The sequence below is a fragment of the Varanus komodoensis genome, unplaced genomic scaffold, assembly GCF_004798865.1.
Source record: "Varanus komodoensis strain SLA01 unplaced genomic scaffold, ASM479886v1 scaffold17, whole genome shotgun sequence".
Taxonomy (NCBI): Eukaryota; Metazoa; Chordata; class Lepidosauria; order Squamata; family Varanidae; genus Varanus; species Varanus komodoensis.
Window position 1 is genome coordinate 69,458 of NW_025335505.1, and position 17,019 is coordinate 86,476.

The following is a 17,019-nucleotide window of genomic DNA, read 5'->3' on the forward strand; positions in this document are numbered from 1 at the left end:
ACCGAACAAAGACCACGGCTGCCTGCAGACGCCAAGGGAGGTATTTGTGGGGAGACACCTCTGCATCTGGGAAAGCAAAGCATAGCTGACTATGCCACACCGCAGGGTAAAGCTCATTCATGCCGAGCTCCTCAGTGCAGCCCCAAGGACGGGCTCAGAAACTGTGGCTTCCATCTTAGCGTCACTGAGACGTCAGACACCCAGACAGGTCCAGGCAACAGAGAGCCAGTGTGGACTGAGGGCTAGTGTTGAACTGGGGACTGCGAGATCAGGACTCCGGTCCCTGCTGAGCTAATGAAGCTCACTGGGTGACTCTGGCCGGGCACTCGCTCTCAGCAGAACCTGCCTCACAGGGCTGTTGTTGTGAGGACAAAATACAGCTACGTAAGCTGCTTCTTCCTCTTGCACAGGAGGAAAACAGCTCGGATATAAAAGTAATAATAATTCAAAAGTGCAGTCTCTGCTATGTTTACACTGAAATCAAATGCACATAGTGTTGGACTAACGGGAGAAGCAGGAGGGGCGTTAAGGTCATTTTTTATCGTTCCTTAATTTTCAAGCCCAGCAATCTTGCTTGAAATGCACATCTACATTGAACTGCATGCACACCTACAGAGCTGGCTAAAATGCAAGCTAAAAATTAAATTACGTGGTCATTCCCAGTGAAAAAACAGCCTCAAATGCCACACCAAGCATACAGATTTCCCACCAACAAAGCCTTTCCCCTCCACCTGAGGTCACTTCAGAACAAGCTGACTTCCTAACAACACAACAGCAGCACTTCTCTTTTGAGCAATTAATGCTTTGCAGGACCCCATAGCTCCGTGCACTTCTTTGCTGTTCCTGGGGGATTCAAAGGAGGTGCAACAGCCCAAGCCTCTCTGCTAGACTGGCACATTCATCCGTGACTTCGTAGCGTGTGGAGTGTGCATACAGTAAAACATTAATGGAGTACTTAGAGGAAAAGCAGAATAGTGCCCTGCAAGCCACACACGCGAGCGAAACATTACATCACTGAGATAAAACATCAGGAACATTTTGCCCTAAGATTTGGATGCAACATACACTGTGATTAATGTAAAACGCAAGTGTGCAATTTTCTTTTCTGTACCTCCATCAGAAAAAGAGGAGGCAGGGAGCGCATGTAAATGCAAGGTTCACTGAAGCCGATCCTTGGTAACAGTAAACCATGGTTTAGCACTGCATATGAACATGAGTGTAATTAGAGCAATATTCTGGGCAGTGCTTCAGTGAACCATTTAAAGTGTTGCACTGCCTGTAGCAAATGATGCAGTCACCTCTCCTAAAGGAGAATTACAAGACGCTGCACATCAGTGTAAACCTGCTGACATATTGCAAGGGCAAGGAAACTTAGAACTGTCCATTGTGTTGCACTGACAAGGATTTTTTGTTTTCAAGTTTGGTGACAAAGGACTTCTTCCAGCCTGCCGAACGCACTGGTTACACGATACAGAAGTGAGCATGTATGATCATTGTTGCTTGAGGCATCTGTGTATTGTCTCCCTCCTCTGTCCTTGAGTGACCTCCCACTTACTTAAAATCTGGTTCCTCATAACATTTTTGGCCTATTGTATGAGTCATCCTGAAAGACAGGCGTCAGTCATTAGTTACACTCAGTAGTTACACTGTTATTCATGAACTCAGGCTCTGCCTAGACAGTAGCCCAAGTCCCCCTGCCACAAAAGATCCATTATTTTTAATGCCGATGCACAGCATTTTCCCCCATTGTGGAACGGAAATATAATATTTTGAACCAAATCCAGCAGGCTGAATCAAGTTTATATTCCTGGTTTAACGATAGCCATGTTTCCGGCTAACTACGAGAACAGGCAATAGGCATTGCTCATCCCACCACGACTCCCTTCCAATTAAACTTCGCACCTGCCATCCACCCTCTGCCAAGCCATGCACACAAGGACAGCTTCTCCTGTGGCCAAGGCGGCTTGAGCTGGCACAGGCCTGCAGAAAAACATGTGTTACTTCTATCCTTTGGGCTGGTTCACAGCGGAATGTGAGCAAGCTGAAAAACAGCACAAAGCCTCCAGTTTATGTGTCCTTGGCCCACTGTGTACGGAACTACAAACAAGATTTTATGTTCCTAAGTTGGGAAAAATGCTGCAGATGTCTTTCATGTCAGCCCCAGTTCTCCAGATTTTAAATCCATGTGTGATGTGTGGGGTGCATCTCGAGTCCAGCGTGAGCATGTATGTCAATGCAAGTGCACAAGCACAAAATGGTGCTGTGCTGCTTCCTTTCCATTCTACCGACAACAGCCTTCTCAAATAAATATCACGGAATGTATTGCCTCACAGCTATTTTATAAGTACACAGTGGATTTGGTTAAAATCTTAGGTGGGGGGATTCTGACTGTCATCCAGATGCAGCCCAGGCGTTCCCACTGCCTTCCCCCCCCCCATCCTCCCCACAAGCCCCTTCTGCTGGGAAGTTCAATCTGTGTGATTGGTCATGAGAGGATACTTAAAGGAAATTAAAAATTTAAAAACCTGCTCAGAACTGAGCTGTTGCTTTAGTAGGCACGAGAGCTTTTGCAACAGGGCGTATGCCTGGATGGGCTTGCTCAAAAATGAGCCATGCTTTGGAGACCCGAATGATGCTGCACTGGGGCTTACTGCTGAGTCGACCTGCTGAGCCCTGAGCTGTGCTTTGTATACAGGTGGGCAATGCCTCCACCGGTCAGAATCACCTCTGGCCCCTGCCCTCCTCACACCACGCACAGCTGGAAAAGAGGCCCTCAGACCTTTTCCAAATTGGAAACTGGCATCCAAGATTTCGCATCACCAGTTTCAGTTACACCAGGGGAGCACGGTGCTCAGTTTGCTAATCAACTTTGATAAAACAAGTATTAAGCTTTACACTTTCAAAAGCCTGCACAGTGCAAGACCCTGTGGAATAACAGAATGCAACGTTCTCTCCTTTCCCTGAGAGATCACATGAAGCATTCAGGTAAGCAGCAAATGCTATTCTGTTTTAATCAAGCACTGAGTTCTTTCTACAGCTGGAATGCTATCGCCTTTTCTGCTGCTTTGATGGTTTAACAATGCCATTTTAACACTTTCTGTTGATTTTGGTGGCCATTTTTGAGGGTCAAAAGGTGCAGTACAATTTTGTAAAAGAACACACAAATAGCAGGTAGAGAAGAAGGGCTCACGTGAGCATCCCGGACATGCTTCTTGAGATGTTCTACTGCTACCCCTAAAGCACTGGGAGGCACGGAGGGCTAAGTTTGCAATGGGGAAGTAAGCAATTATTTGCATCCCATTCTTCCATACATGGGATTGAGAAACGAGGTGTGAGCCCCAAGTGCTTCTTCTTGCATCCTGCTCCGTGGACACATCACACAAGGGCTGTGTGAAGCAGGACTGCATTTCCCATGAAAGATATGCAACAGATGCCCGATTACAATGGCCTCACTTATATAAAATGGTCAGCCTGCATGTGAGAGGCAGACTCCCAGACCTCATGTGCAATGTAATACTCCAACAAAGATATTGCTAAAGTAATGTGATGCAGAGAGAGAGAGCGAGAGAGAGAGAGAGAGCGCACTACCGAATGCATGTGCATATCCTAAAATATATGTAATTATACTTAATTTTGTCTGTATAGATTTTCTGAAAAATGTTTTTGTGACCATTAAATCCTTTACTTCTTGTGACACTTATAATGTGTATACAAAGAATGTACCTTCCATCTTGTACAACAGATGGTTCTTGTCTGCTATGTTTTCTTGTGGCAATTACACTTTGTCATGTATTCAAGCAACAAAAAGAAACCTCCGATATGCAAGAACCCAACAAACACTTATTTCCAAATTGCTCAAAGGGATGTATAAAATTTGGAATTAATTTATCATGTGAAATACAATTTGAGACAAGAAAATGCCATATGATCTGACTCCAAAAACAACTGAAATCGCTACTCAAAATGAATTTTCTTTCCTTCCTTCCTATACTACCCATAGCCAAATCTCTCAAGGTAGAGAGAACTTGCAACAAATATTTGCAGCTTTCCCTGCTTGCATTCATTCTGACCGCAGACTTTTCTTGCTGTGTGTGGCTAAGCAGTAAAACGGCACACATGCATGAGGACGCCTGCAGAAGCTCAACAAAACTAAGCTAAAGGGCTCTGGATCTCTACTGCACACGCTTTAGAGGTCTTTTCTTTTATGAGAGCTGGACATATGCATTGATAATTCTGGGTTGTGTTTTTTTAAAGTTGAAATTCTAGCTAAAACTGAAGATTCAACAGCAGCTAACATGTACTCCCAAGATTAGGAAATAAGATACCCCAACAACTTGCACAAATTCAGCTGAAAGGAATCATCTACAGCAAGAGTTCCAAATCTGTTTCCACTCAGAACCTGTAAAAACAACCACTCTGCTTTCCCCCTGTAATTTCTGTGACCTTTTTGGAAATGCACCAGTTTTCTTGAAGCCATGAATCCACTGATGAGCTTTTAGTTTTACTAAATCTGTTCCAGCAGAGATGAAACAAACCATTCAACTTGAAAGTCACTGATTTGGGCCAATGAAAGGTCACTGTGCATTTCTATTTTAGCTCTATTATGCCTTTGATAGCCATGCTTTTGAGAAGTGTTTGCCTGACCTGAATGACCAGTATCCAAGGGATGTAACTAATGAGCATTAAAAGTGGTATTTCACTCTCAGAATGAACAAACTATTTTCTCCAAGTATTATACTGGAACCTAAGTCAGTGACTTTCCAGCTGAGCTAGAATGAACCCTCCTGGCTGCTGGAAGCCTCTCAGAGGTTCCTCTCTGGGAAGACCAGGATGTCCAATGGACACCGGTCACTGTTTTTCCTGTACAGACACTGAAGCAAAGTGGAACTCTTCCCCAAGTATAACCCCAGTTAATTTGAGGCAGCAGCAAGATCCGGCAGGCCTGACTAGTACCCTTGGGAACAGAGCTTGATACTCTCCTCAGTTCCTCTAGAAGAGCATATATAGGAACTCTGAGGAGACAATCAGTGTGAAGAATTAGTCAAGCCCTTACACAAACATGCACACGGTTTGAAAGGTGAAGAGTGGCAATGAAAGAGTTATTGTTTAAAGCGAAATCTGCTTTGTTAGCCACAAAGATGGGACTGCTTTCCATCTGAAGGCCGTAAACACCATGCATGCTTACCTGGGAGAAAGTCTCTTTAAACTCCGTGGGGCTTAGATACGGAAAGGCTTGCAGGGTGACCAACAAGCAACCATCAAACAGTTCTGCTTGTGCTGGGGAGGAGCGGTTTACTGGCTATTCTTTGATTTTTCATTTTTAAGATGTCATCTTTACAATTCATACAAATGTGAAAATAAATCAGCAATAGAGGACTGCAGAGAGCCGGATGTCAGAAACATGCTAACTTGTAAAATTATTTAGCATTTCATAGATTATGAGCAGAAAGCTACTATTCTAATGACCACAAAAGACACGGTTAGGCCACTAATCTCTGGACACTTGGCAAAAAAATCCAAGAAAAAGGCAATTTTGAATCTTACCTTCTGCATATTTGGCTTGATGCAGCGGACAAAGAAGGGGTTAGATGTGCTTAGTGTTGTCATTAAGGAATGCAGTGACTCCTAAAGCAAAAAGTAAGAAAAAATGGGGGGTTACATTTGTAAACCATGCCTCTCCGTAAGGCAGCGCTCTCAGTCACTGTGCTGTAGCAGCACCCAGTGGCAAGACCTGCAAATTCCACCAACATACTTTTTCCCGTAGGAAATGTCTGATAGCAGGAGCAGACTCTTATCTATGGGCAGTCAAAGAACGGGTCACCATACACTGGTAGTGCAAATGGACATGTCTACTCAGAGGTAAGACCCACTGAGTTCAATGGGACTTGAACTCAGGTGAGTACATGACTGCAGCCTAATATTTATTTCTAGAAAGTCTAAAAACACCCTGGAAAAAATGGTCAAAAACCAAGTTATTCCCGGCTGCTTTCTGAGATGAATATGATCTGACAGCGGGTTCATGGTCTCAGTCCCTGACAAAGCACAATGCCTTCCTGGGATGAAGGAACAAACCTTGAACTGCAGGCTGACGGTGGGCTTCCGATGTTTGCTCCCACATTTCAAAGTGTCTTGATTGCTCCGGCTTGAGACGTGTTCAAACAGATCGTATATGAAATCAAGGCTGAAATGCAGTAAGAGACCGGAATGAATGCAATCAATCAAAGAATTCCAAGGGTTACGGTTAAAAACCTGGCTAGAGCTGCTCTTGCATTCAGAGATTGGGCTCCAACCTCTTAATACTTCCCATGGGAGCAATGCCTTGATGTACCTAGCAATCTAAAGCTGCAGAACTGAGCAGGCTGACAACCTGTACCCGGTTTTCCTTCTGGATACATGGTGCTGAAATATCCAGTGCTCACAGAATATGGCGTACATATGACTATACTGAACCTGGAGAGGGAATCTGGATTTAAATCCCCACCCAGCTCTGCAGCTCTGCGGCGATCCTTAGGCCAGTCATTATTTCTGGCCAGTCTGGCCTGCCTCATAAGGTTGTTCTAATGATAAAATATGATAAACTCGTGTTTGCTGCCCTTCCTTGGAAGACGTCAAGAAAAATGAGATTGATCAATGATTGTATTTATGTTTGTTTGTTTGTTTTGAAAAATCAATCTCCTGCCCTGCCAAGCAGAAGCAGAACTCAGGGTGGCTTAAATAATTTAAGTAAATTAGTGTGAATCACTACTGGAAAAAAAGTACAACATGCACAGGCAGTGGCAAAATGTGGGGCAACTTTTTGTGATTTTATGAGAATTCTCCCAGGGTATTAGGTTTATTACAATGCAATCGCAACTGCATTTAATTATTTCCAATGCTATCACTGAGGATTTATCTATCAGCTGTAAAAACCTAATATACACAGGCTATTAAGTACCAAACCATGTCCTTCGCGCATGCCTCAAGAGTGCAGTGTCAATTAAGATCTGTTGCAGAAGAGACTCTCAGCACTTTCCTGTCACCACAATTATGCAAGAATTGCATAATTCCCTTGTTTTGAACCTGTGTTCCCCTGTACACACTGCTGCACTGAGTAGAAGTATGAGGAATAAAGACTTTTTGGGGAGATATTCCTACAGATATCAATCAACAACTCCATGTTCAGACACCAATGTAAAAATGAGGGTAGGTCTGGCAAGGGTCTGGTTGGGTAAGTATCTGCTAAATAACAATGACTGCACAGAACAAGTTTCTATGCTCCGCATTTTTCTCTGAGCTGAGCACATGTATATGTGTGTGTGTGCTTGCACGCACATGGATGTGCAGCCCCCCCCCCCCCGGTGTCTGTCAGTTCTGGAGATTTCTTAGTGGTCCTACTTTTTATACACAGGACAATTCGTTAGGTTTTTAAAAATCCATTTTTGTTGCTGAAATAACAGACATTTAAAAAACTTGAAAAACTTTCTGTATTTACAAATTGTTGCTAGAATATAAGACATTTAAATTCTACCTTAACAGTAAATAGTCTCTTGTCATCTATTTGTTTTATGTTTGTAATGTATTTAGACTATAAATGCAGGATGTGATAACTCGAGTCCCCAAATTTAGGAATTCCATAAATCAGGAAACATCTGTTTGAGCATCCATAATATAACTAAGGCAAAATTACTACCTAAAGTGTTACAGAAACATAGAAACAGAGCGAGTCAGAATGGGTCTCCCGGGCCATCTAGTCTGACCCCCAGCCGGAGCTCCAGCCGGCTCTGCTCACGACATGCCCACCACGTGCAGAATTCAGGGACCAAAGATGCCTCTTCCACAGAATTTCAACTTGAATTATCATTGCAAATGGGGACAAGGTGGGGGAAAGCTTAACGTTCATACATCTACCCCCCTTTTATGCTTGAGGGTAGGGAACAGACTGGCATTCCCCCTGACCAGCCACAAGTCCAATAATTTCCAGAGCAAAGGATCTGCATACCGGGGGCAGAATTCTGTTTAGAACTGCATACTACGGCTGTCCACTGGGTATCAATCTCCATCAACAACGGGAATCTAGTATTTTCAGCATCCTAGAAGATTAACATACCTGCTTTCCCGTAAGAGGTTCAAGAGATCGTCCCTGAAAGTGTCCCTGTTTTTCTCTAAAATTCCTCTGACATCATACTGGACCTATTTGAAAAGAGGCAGAACAGGCGCCACTTAATTTTTCTTTTTCATTTTAAAAAAGCCCCTCTTATTAATGGTTTGCACAGAAGCACTATTGTAAAGAGTAGAGAGGAAACTGAATGCTTCAGTTAATTTGCAAGTGGCTGCAGGGCAAAACTGAACTGCTGTTGAAGCACCATTTGGAAAAATTTCAATACACACAGCAGAGAAAAATTACCTCTCCAGCATAATGTTTCACTCCAAAGTTGTGGACAGCAACTCTTGGTTTCACATAAAAAGGATTGTTCTATTTGCAAAGGGAAACAAAAGGGGTACACCGTTTGTAGGTTGCAAAAACAGAATGTGTAAAAACAATATTGTCTCAACCATACATGTCAGAACTTGCTGGAAAGCTAACTTCAGAAAAGGGTTGCCATGCTTATAAAGATATTCACTGCAGCATTGCTTCATATCTCAATAGGCAAACAGACATTCTACAAACCTAATCCTATTTGGCAAAGATGCAGATTAAATGAGACCTTGATTCTACTTTTTATAAAGCTCTTTAAACTGACTTAGTCATTTTATTATAGTGGTGAATCTCCACAGATCAGTATCAAAGAGAAGCACATTATTCTAATAAAAGCAGGGGGGGAAAAGGAAATACTCATAGAACCTGGGTGGGCAACCGTTTGGGGCTTGGGCACATCTGGAAAGTTGAGGGACTGTCCTGGATGCCACCAGGCGTGACAGAGGACGTGTAACTTACCAAGAAAATCAGGGCACGGCTAGGGGTTCAAACAACTCCTTGAAACCATGGTTCTCATGATCAACAAAAGCCTGTTTGGTAGTTATCCCAGCCGCCGGTAGGAGAACATGTTGTTGTTAAGCAGATGCAGGGCACCTTGGTGGGCTCCAAGAAAGGTGTACATGGATGCGGGAGGCACCAATGGCCTACCCGTTGCAGAAAACAGGGCCGTTCCCTGGCCCTTTAATGCAGAACCTCTGTGTACTGACCCACATAATGAATATTAGCACAATGCAGGTTCCAGAGTCGTACCTGGCAACACTTTTCTAAAGTCGTGACCACTTGGAACAAATACTAGCTACACAGCTGAAGGTAAGTAACAGGGCGTATCCATCAACAAAGGGAAATGGCATTACTTACAGCGTGCTGGAGGTGTAGCTTTGTCAACAAGGTGCTGTCAGTAGCTTGGGGGAAATGGCTTTCTTCATTTATAAGTGCTAACAAACCGAGTTTCTAGACAGTGAAGACACAAGGATGACAAAATATTATCAAGTAGGTCACAAATGTTTATACTGCTTTTCCCCCTTTCTGTTCGATTCTTGAGCAGAAGCGAACAGAATCACACACTGTTCAACAGAGTAGATCAGTGTCATGCATTAGACTATGCGCTCCAGGGACTGACATGAATGAAGCTTTTAGGTTTCTTCAGCTGGAATCAGGCATGATACAAAATGCAGGGCTGCAATCAACGTCGACCTCACATCTCCCTCTCCATGTGAAGCCTAGCGAGGAATCTTGCTGGAGATGAAAGAATTGCCCTGCAGGGTTCCCTTGCATGCAGGCAACGAAGAAATGCAGCAGCAGTGGTAAAACAATGGAGAAGGCTGGAGCTCTACCCTGGCTCAGAAGCCCTAAAGCAGCGGTTGGGGTGGAAGGAACAAGGGTGTGCTGCTCGCACCAGCAACAGCCTCTCATCTGCTCCAGGGCGTCACTCCAGCCTCTGAATTATGTTGTGGCTGCATTCTCGGACAGAGAAGAGACGGATTCCCAAGGAACCAGGAGAGGCTGCACCAAGCAAGGCCTCAGCATTCCAGATGTGCCAGGCTATGCACTGTAATGAGTAAACTTTTTTTCTTATTAAAAAATTGGCCTAATTCTGCTGATGGATACTGTTAATTTTCTTTTAGCTGCGGTCCATCAGCCACTGGGCTCCTTCACTTACCTGTAAATCTACCTGGACACACCTTGATTTTTAAAAGAATCCTGATATCTCTAGCTGCTTTCAAAATACTTGTTCCTTCTAGGATCTCCTCTATAATAGGAAGTACAGATCCATTTTTCCCCAGGTGGAAAATCTGAAGGAAAATTTCTTCCCCAGTTTTTCTGGATTTTGCCCAATCTTTCCCCACAAGTCTTCACATTTCTGCCTGCACTCTCCTTTCTCCCTCCCCCACCCCTCTCCTGCAGCCTCCCATGCATCCTCCAAAGCTGATCTGAAGGACTGAGGTTCATCCGGAACAGATTATGGAAGGGTGCCGTGGGCTGATGGAAGAAGGAAGCTTTGCTGCCTGAGCAGATATCCACTTGCTCAGCCCTGGATTACACCATGTGAACAAGAAAACCCTTCATCCAGGTGGTGAATGCTGCCCTGTTATTACATTTTGGGTATTTCCATGCTATAATATGGGTTTTATTATTAGAAATTCATTAGGGTGCTGTGTTTTATCTTACTGTTAAACTGTCCCGAGACTATGGTAAGGGATGGTCTAAAAATAAAATAAAACAAAATATTTTAAAAATGACTAGCGAGAAGAGTGACTCAGCAGTGATAAAGAAACATTATCTATTAAAACAGCATAGGCATATGAAGCTTACCACAATGCTGCATTCTGAAATGAAGAATTATTTTATTAAAAGACAGGCATATTACTTTGCCAATGGCTATAGTTTTGTCTTTGCAAATCCTGTGCCATGCAAAACATTTATGGTATTCACTCCCCAGAGATGTATGCCTAGTGCCAACATGGCATATGTTCTTGCGGAAGGCAAAAACTTTTCTATTTGCTCAGCATTTTAATGTTTAGATGGCACTTTATTAACACCCAGAACCAGGTCTTTCTTCTACTTCTTCCCTTTGGTTTTTTGTTTTATCCTTGCTTTCTACTAGAATTTTTGTATTTATTAATTAGCTTAATTATGTTGCAAACTTTTACTTATTTACTTGGAATGTTTTATTGACTGTTATTCAGGTTTTAATACATTGCATAGTGTTCTTGTATTTTATTGAATGCATACTGTTCAGAGAGCAAACTGTTCAGAGGGCTGAGTGAACAGTATATCATTTTTAAAATAATAATAAATAAAAAGGTAAAAACAGCTATCATTTTCCTTTGCATTCCAATATTATGATCATTTATATCTTAAATGTATAGGTGGCTTCTCAGCCAAGAGATCCTAAATCTATTAGCAATAAAATGCAAATGCGTATAATAGACAATGCACAATACGAAATATATTTACCTTCTCAATTAGATCCAAACATTCTCCATTATCTGTCCAGTCAATGTCTTCCCATAGAAGTCCTTCTCTAACAAAACCCAAGAGAGACACATTTTATTACGATTACCCAAAGCAAACATTGTTTTTATAAAAAAGCGGAAAAGAATTGTTTGTTTAAAACCGGGGGGGCGGGGCAACATGTGGAACCCACAGCCCCCCAGTGCCTTGGTGTGAAATTCAGGGGAACAGCCCTCCCAAAATTATTTTTCCTCTCAAACAAGATGGCACCCAGAGCTGCTATGGGGACCACCCACAGTCAACATTAGCTTGTTTGCAAACTGGTGTTGACTCTTTGGGAGCGACAGAGCAGTGACAAGTGGCATTTTATTGTTTATTCCCCCTCACCCAGCTGGTCTGTGCCGGAGCGGGGGGTCCCAGTGGTGAAAACGGACTGTGGCCCTCCCCAAGTTATACAGCCTGTTTTACAATGGTGATAGGATAATGCTGAGCATCAAAATTAAAAACAAAGCCCAGTTTTTAACGTCTACAGCAGGAGAAAAGAGCTCCTTGCAATTCTTACCTGCTATATTCCAATTGCTCTAATGAAAAAATGTGCTTGTTGAAATACTCCTGAAGCTTTTCATTTGCATAGTTAATACTGAACTGCTCAAAACGATTAACCTGGAAAAACAGATGTATAAATAACAAAAGTAATGCTCTCAGAAATGGGCAATCCTAGTCAACTTAATTATGCAGGAGCAATGTCAAAAGGTAAAAACATTGAGTCTATTTTTGGAACATACCTCAAAATTTTCAAATCCAAAGATGTCTAAAATTCCAATGGACTTGAAGTTGTCCTTGCCTTTTATCCTGCTGTTGATTCTTTTAATAATCCAGGCAAAGCATTGGGAATAAAGTGCCATAGCTACCGAATCTCTGCTATCTATTGCCTAGCAAGAGAGAATACAGAACAAATCAATTTTTCATCCAGAAACAGTTTTTAACCTAAGTACAGGGCACAGAGTCATGGCGAGCACACTGGAACTGATACACAGACACACACCCCGTTGCCTTCCTCATACTGTATGTAGACCCAATCTTCCTTCCAACCTCTGCTGAATAAAAGGATGTATGGGTAACATGCAGGGTTAGTCCCAGGCAGAGCAGACACTGAAAGGAATGGGACAGAAATTAGTGGTGACTATCTTAACTTCCATTCATGTTAACAGATATACTCTATATGCAGTTAACTGTCCCATTACTTGCAGAAAATGAGGTTGGTGGGTGGTGGACATAGCCAGAGCCTCTGCATGCAAGATGGGAGGCCTCCATGGGGTGCATTAGGGCAGTCGGCTGAAGATTCCCCATCCCTGCATTACATCCGCACCTCAGTCCATCCAACTGAGAGGTCCTGCTGGGCCACCCAGGTATGCATCCCCGCTGGGGACTACAAGGGCCCAGCAAAGGGAAGCCAGGCACGCCTGAACAGCATGAAAGCGCCTGCTGCACATTGATGTTACCTGCTGCACACTGAGAGGTGTTAAGATTTCTTCTCCCCTGAGTATCATTGACCTCTGCGTCAGTGCTTCGGTCAGCTGCGTTGAGTCCAGCCCAAGTAACTCTGCGGATCTACCCAGAGCTAGCAGGAGAAGAAACAGAGGCGATGGATCAACAAGCAAAAAGAGAGTCTGACAAACAGGGCAGCATCTCTCGGGAGGGACAGGGAAACTGACGCCTCCCTGTGAGGAGATGAAAATGTGAGAGGTCACCTTATCAGTGTCAGTTTCCCTTTAACTGGGAGCCCTCCACAAGTATCCAAGTGTCTTCTCTGATTCATCCGATACCCATGGTAAGAACCGGACTTAAGAGATGCTTTGTGTAAGCTGCCTTGTCATTAAGATTGTAACCAAAACGACAGGATATGAATGTTCCTAACAAGTCATCTTATACCCAGGCACCCCCACCGTTTTCACCTGCTTTGAAGGACACCTGTGCTCCGCCAGCAGTAATGAATTCTATATTGCCTAGGTGCAAAATGCCGGCCAGCAGCCGCAGAACATCTTGCACTTCCTCTGTGGTGAACTTCATCACTTCCATGGCCATCTAGAAGAAAACACAAGGCGATTCTTGAGGGGTTGAGAAGCTAACACTGTGTGCTCTCTTCCTCCGCCCAAGCATCTCTACCCTCCCCACCTGTCCTCAGGTATGTGTTTATTTAGTGGTTTTCAAATTTATACACCACTGAATAGCCCAACAGGGATCTCTGAATGGCTAACAACATTAAAATACATTAATTGCAACTGAGTAATCAATTATAAGTACAAGTGCAGGGGGAGGAAAGGGGAAACGTGCTGGAGCAGAATGAGCTCTTATTATCAGGTGTTAAAATCAGGTCCTGAAATATCTGCAAAGTTTCTCAATTTCATGCTACCTGCAGATGCAGGAAATCAGAGGAATATGCTCCTTAGCAGCCTGCGGCTTGTTCCAGATCCCACCACTGAAACCGGCAATTTCTGAAGAGTTAAGTTCAGAAAGAGATTCCACTATGCTATTCCAATGATTGTAAATTGTCTCTCAAAACTGCTGCCATCACAGACAAGGCACGGGCCTTCCAGAAGCGGCAGCCAATGTTGCTGGAGGAAAACCTGGGTGGAGGGAGCATGCATTCCCAATGTACATGCACAGAGTGTCTTTGGACAGTGGCCCCACATGCTTCTTCCTCTTGGGGAAGACTCCACAGGGCAGGGCTAGGAACCTGCAGGACTGATGAGGACTCTGGGCCAAGGGTTCCCCAACTCACAATGACTTCTTTGAATGATTCTTTATCATTGATTGTCCTGTCCGCAACACATCCAGACTGGTTCAGGTAGTGATAGCTCTCTGGTGCAGATAGGTAAAACGCTTCTGGAATCAGGAACATAATTATACCACACTATTGCATTTAAACTATAGAAGAGTTAATTTGCTTAAAGGAGAAGGAATACAAAATATTGCAGTACACTCCTGTAATCGCCAATACTGGCTTTACCTATTCCTTAAGAGCTGGTGTGGTGTAGTGGTTTGAGTGCTGGACTGAGCTCAAGGAGATCTGGGTTCAAGTCCCCACTCAGCCATCAAATTCACTGGGTGACTTTGGGCCAGTTAGACTCTCAGCCCAACCTACCTCAAAAGATTGTTTTGAGGAGAAAATGGAGAGAAGGAGGGTCACATACTCTGCCTGGGCCTTCTCGAAGGAAATGTTAGGATATGAATGTATCATTTCAATCAATCAATCAATCAATCAATCAATCAATCAATCAACACACAAGTAATTTCAGCAGGCAATGGAAATAGCCGAAAAGGAATGGAAAATGTGTACCATACTCATTCCTAAATAATAAAATCTCATGTTACTCTGCTCAAAGTTCTCTAGCTTAGATTTAGCAAATTTCCAGGAATAGAAAAAGTGATCTTCTGAACAGGTTCGAATGACAGGGAACACTTCACTGTGAGTTAGTAACATATTATTCATTGTATTACTATTAACATGTTATCACATATTCAACCCCTCCTTGGAGGTGTTCATGTCATGTAAACCCACTAAGCATGGGTTATGTGAGGGTTAAAAAGTGGATTAAAACACAGACCGTGGATTATATAAGGGTTAAATAACCCTCGCACAATCCACACTAATTAGGTTTGTATGTCAGGAGAACCCCAAGCAGGGCTTTCATAGCCAAAATGGCAGCCACATCCACTTTAACCTTGTAGTGGGGTAAATAACCCATGGTGCACTGTTGTGCCATGCAAACAGCCCCCTTGTGTGTCGTCGTCATGAGGATCTGACACACAGGTGGGTTGTCATCATGACGCTTGCAGAAAATGCCTACACCAGCCAGGAAGCAGGTGGCTGTGCATCATAGGTAGCACGGTGGCTGGGGTGATTGCCTTCATAGAAGCCAGGGGATTCATCTGAATTAGTATTTGTTCTGGGAGGCAGGGATATGAAGAGCAGGCCAGAATCCAGCTCTTTCACCGGAGGTCTTCCCCATGGTCAACCGTGGCCAGGAAGTGAGTCAAGCCAAGGGTGCTCGAGAACGCCAGCGGTTTCTTTGTGCCAAGTACGTGAAGTACGTAACTCTTTGTGCAACATATACAAATCTCATTTGCATGGAAGCTTGGAACCACTTCCTGCTGCACACCCACATGAATGCTTGGTGCAGGATGGAAGCAGGGCAAAGAGAAGGTCCAGGGAGCTGAGCTGAGCAAATCCAACCGATTTTCTCCCGTCCCCAGCCTGAATTCCTCATATATTGCCACTGGGAGGTACTAACGTCATCAAAACAAATGGAATGACCTTACTTGGGACATGACAATTAAGTACAATCCACACAAACTGGTCTTGACACACACAAGGGCTAATTTGGCTGGGGCAGACTAACTTCAGGGACTGAGAAAAAAGTACGATATGGAATGCTTTTGGTGTGATAGAACTCAAGAATGTGAGCACCACATAGCACTTTGGTAGGTACAAAAATGGTGGCAGAATAATGAAAAAGCTCTGGTAAAGAGACACTGCAAACAATTATCCAGGCCCAATGGGACTCTTACCTTTCTTTTCTCCCTCAATCCCTGCCAGCAGGGCATAGAAGATGTGATAATTCCTCTCTCCTGGATTTTGTCTTACTACTCGATTCTATGAGAGAAAACTTATTTAGAGACCTGTCCAACAAGGTATAGTTGAAATCTTAAGCATGGTTCTTTGCCTAAGAAAGAAAACGAAGTATCAACTTACCTTCTCTAATAAATCTTTTGCAGATAGCAGATAAATGGGTCAAGGAACAGAACAGTTCAGTTGAGCATTGGGGTGAAAACTTAGCTGGTATATGAGCAATTTCCTGGCATGTCTGCTTTAGGAACATTCTTGATTTTTTCCACATATGGAGCGGAGAAAGATCCATTTCTCATTCATTCATTCATTCATTCAGTCAAAAACACTGTCACATACCTTATAAATTCACTAGTATTTTGACAGTTAAACTTTTGGGCAAGTTAATTTGGCAAGTTCTTTTAATTTTTTAGAACTTTTGTTAACCTCCCTGAGAGTCACAACTCTTGGGCAGTATACAATGAATTAAATAACAAGTATCACATCATCCCCTCAAAGGTGGCCATCTGACCACATCAAGTTCACTGCACTTCTTGTGTCTGAACTAAGAGAACTGTTCCCAAGGATTAACACACATTTGGATGTTGAAGCAAAAGCTAGTTTGTTTTTTTAAAAATCACTATAAAATGTTGTTACCCTTTCATCACATTCCACAATAATCTGTGATACAGACGTGGTTCACTACTAAACGGTTTTCAGAGACTCTGACATTCTAAACTACAACCTTGGAATATATTTGGAAAAACAGGCAAAAGTCTCCTTTGTTCGCCCTATAAAAATATATGTAGTTGTCATGCTGTAATAATAGGGCAATCACGGAAAACACAGGATACAATCTACAATTTTTCCTCCCTGAATGTTGCCTTTCTGACAGAAGTTCAGCTGAATGAACTTCCCAAAACGACTTGAGTTGTTGTTGTAAACAGTCTTTGCGTTGCCAAAAGCTTCCATAATTGGGCTGTAAAACAATAAAATGAAA

The 17,019-nt window shown here is 43.1% G+C and overlaps 1 protein-coding gene across 1 annotated transcript in view; it reads right to left on the reverse strand.

Annotated features, from left to right (window-relative positions):
• The window catches only part of MYO10 (myosin X), a 192,869-nt gene that overhangs the window by 57,093 nt on the left and 118,757 nt on the right, over positions 1–17,019 (reverse strand). Inside the window, exons 6-19 of the mRNA XM_044426266.1 lie at positions 16,874–16,998; positions 16,167–16,180; positions 15,983–16,067; positions 14,193–14,296; positions 13,366–13,495; positions 12,913–13,031; positions 12,196–12,342; positions 11,973–12,073; positions 11,414–11,480; positions 9,314–9,406; positions 8,384–8,452; positions 8,087–8,169; positions 6,073–6,181; positions 5,545–5,625 (exon numbers count right to left, since the gene is read on the reverse strand). Of these exons, the coding sequence (XP_044282201.1) occupies positions 5,545–5,625; positions 6,073–6,181; positions 8,087–8,169; positions 8,384–8,452; positions 9,314–9,406; positions 11,414–11,480; positions 11,973–12,073; positions 12,196–12,342; positions 12,913–13,031; positions 13,366–13,495; positions 14,193–14,296; positions 15,983–16,067; positions 16,167–16,180; positions 16,874–16,998 (1,327 nt within the window). The remainder of the gene's footprint in view (positions 1–5,544; positions 5,626–6,072; positions 6,182–8,086; positions 8,170–8,383; positions 8,453–9,313; positions 9,407–11,413; positions 11,481–11,972; positions 12,074–12,195; positions 12,343–12,912; positions 13,032–13,365; positions 13,496–14,192; positions 14,297–15,982; positions 16,068–16,166; positions 16,181–16,873; positions 16,999–17,019) is intronic.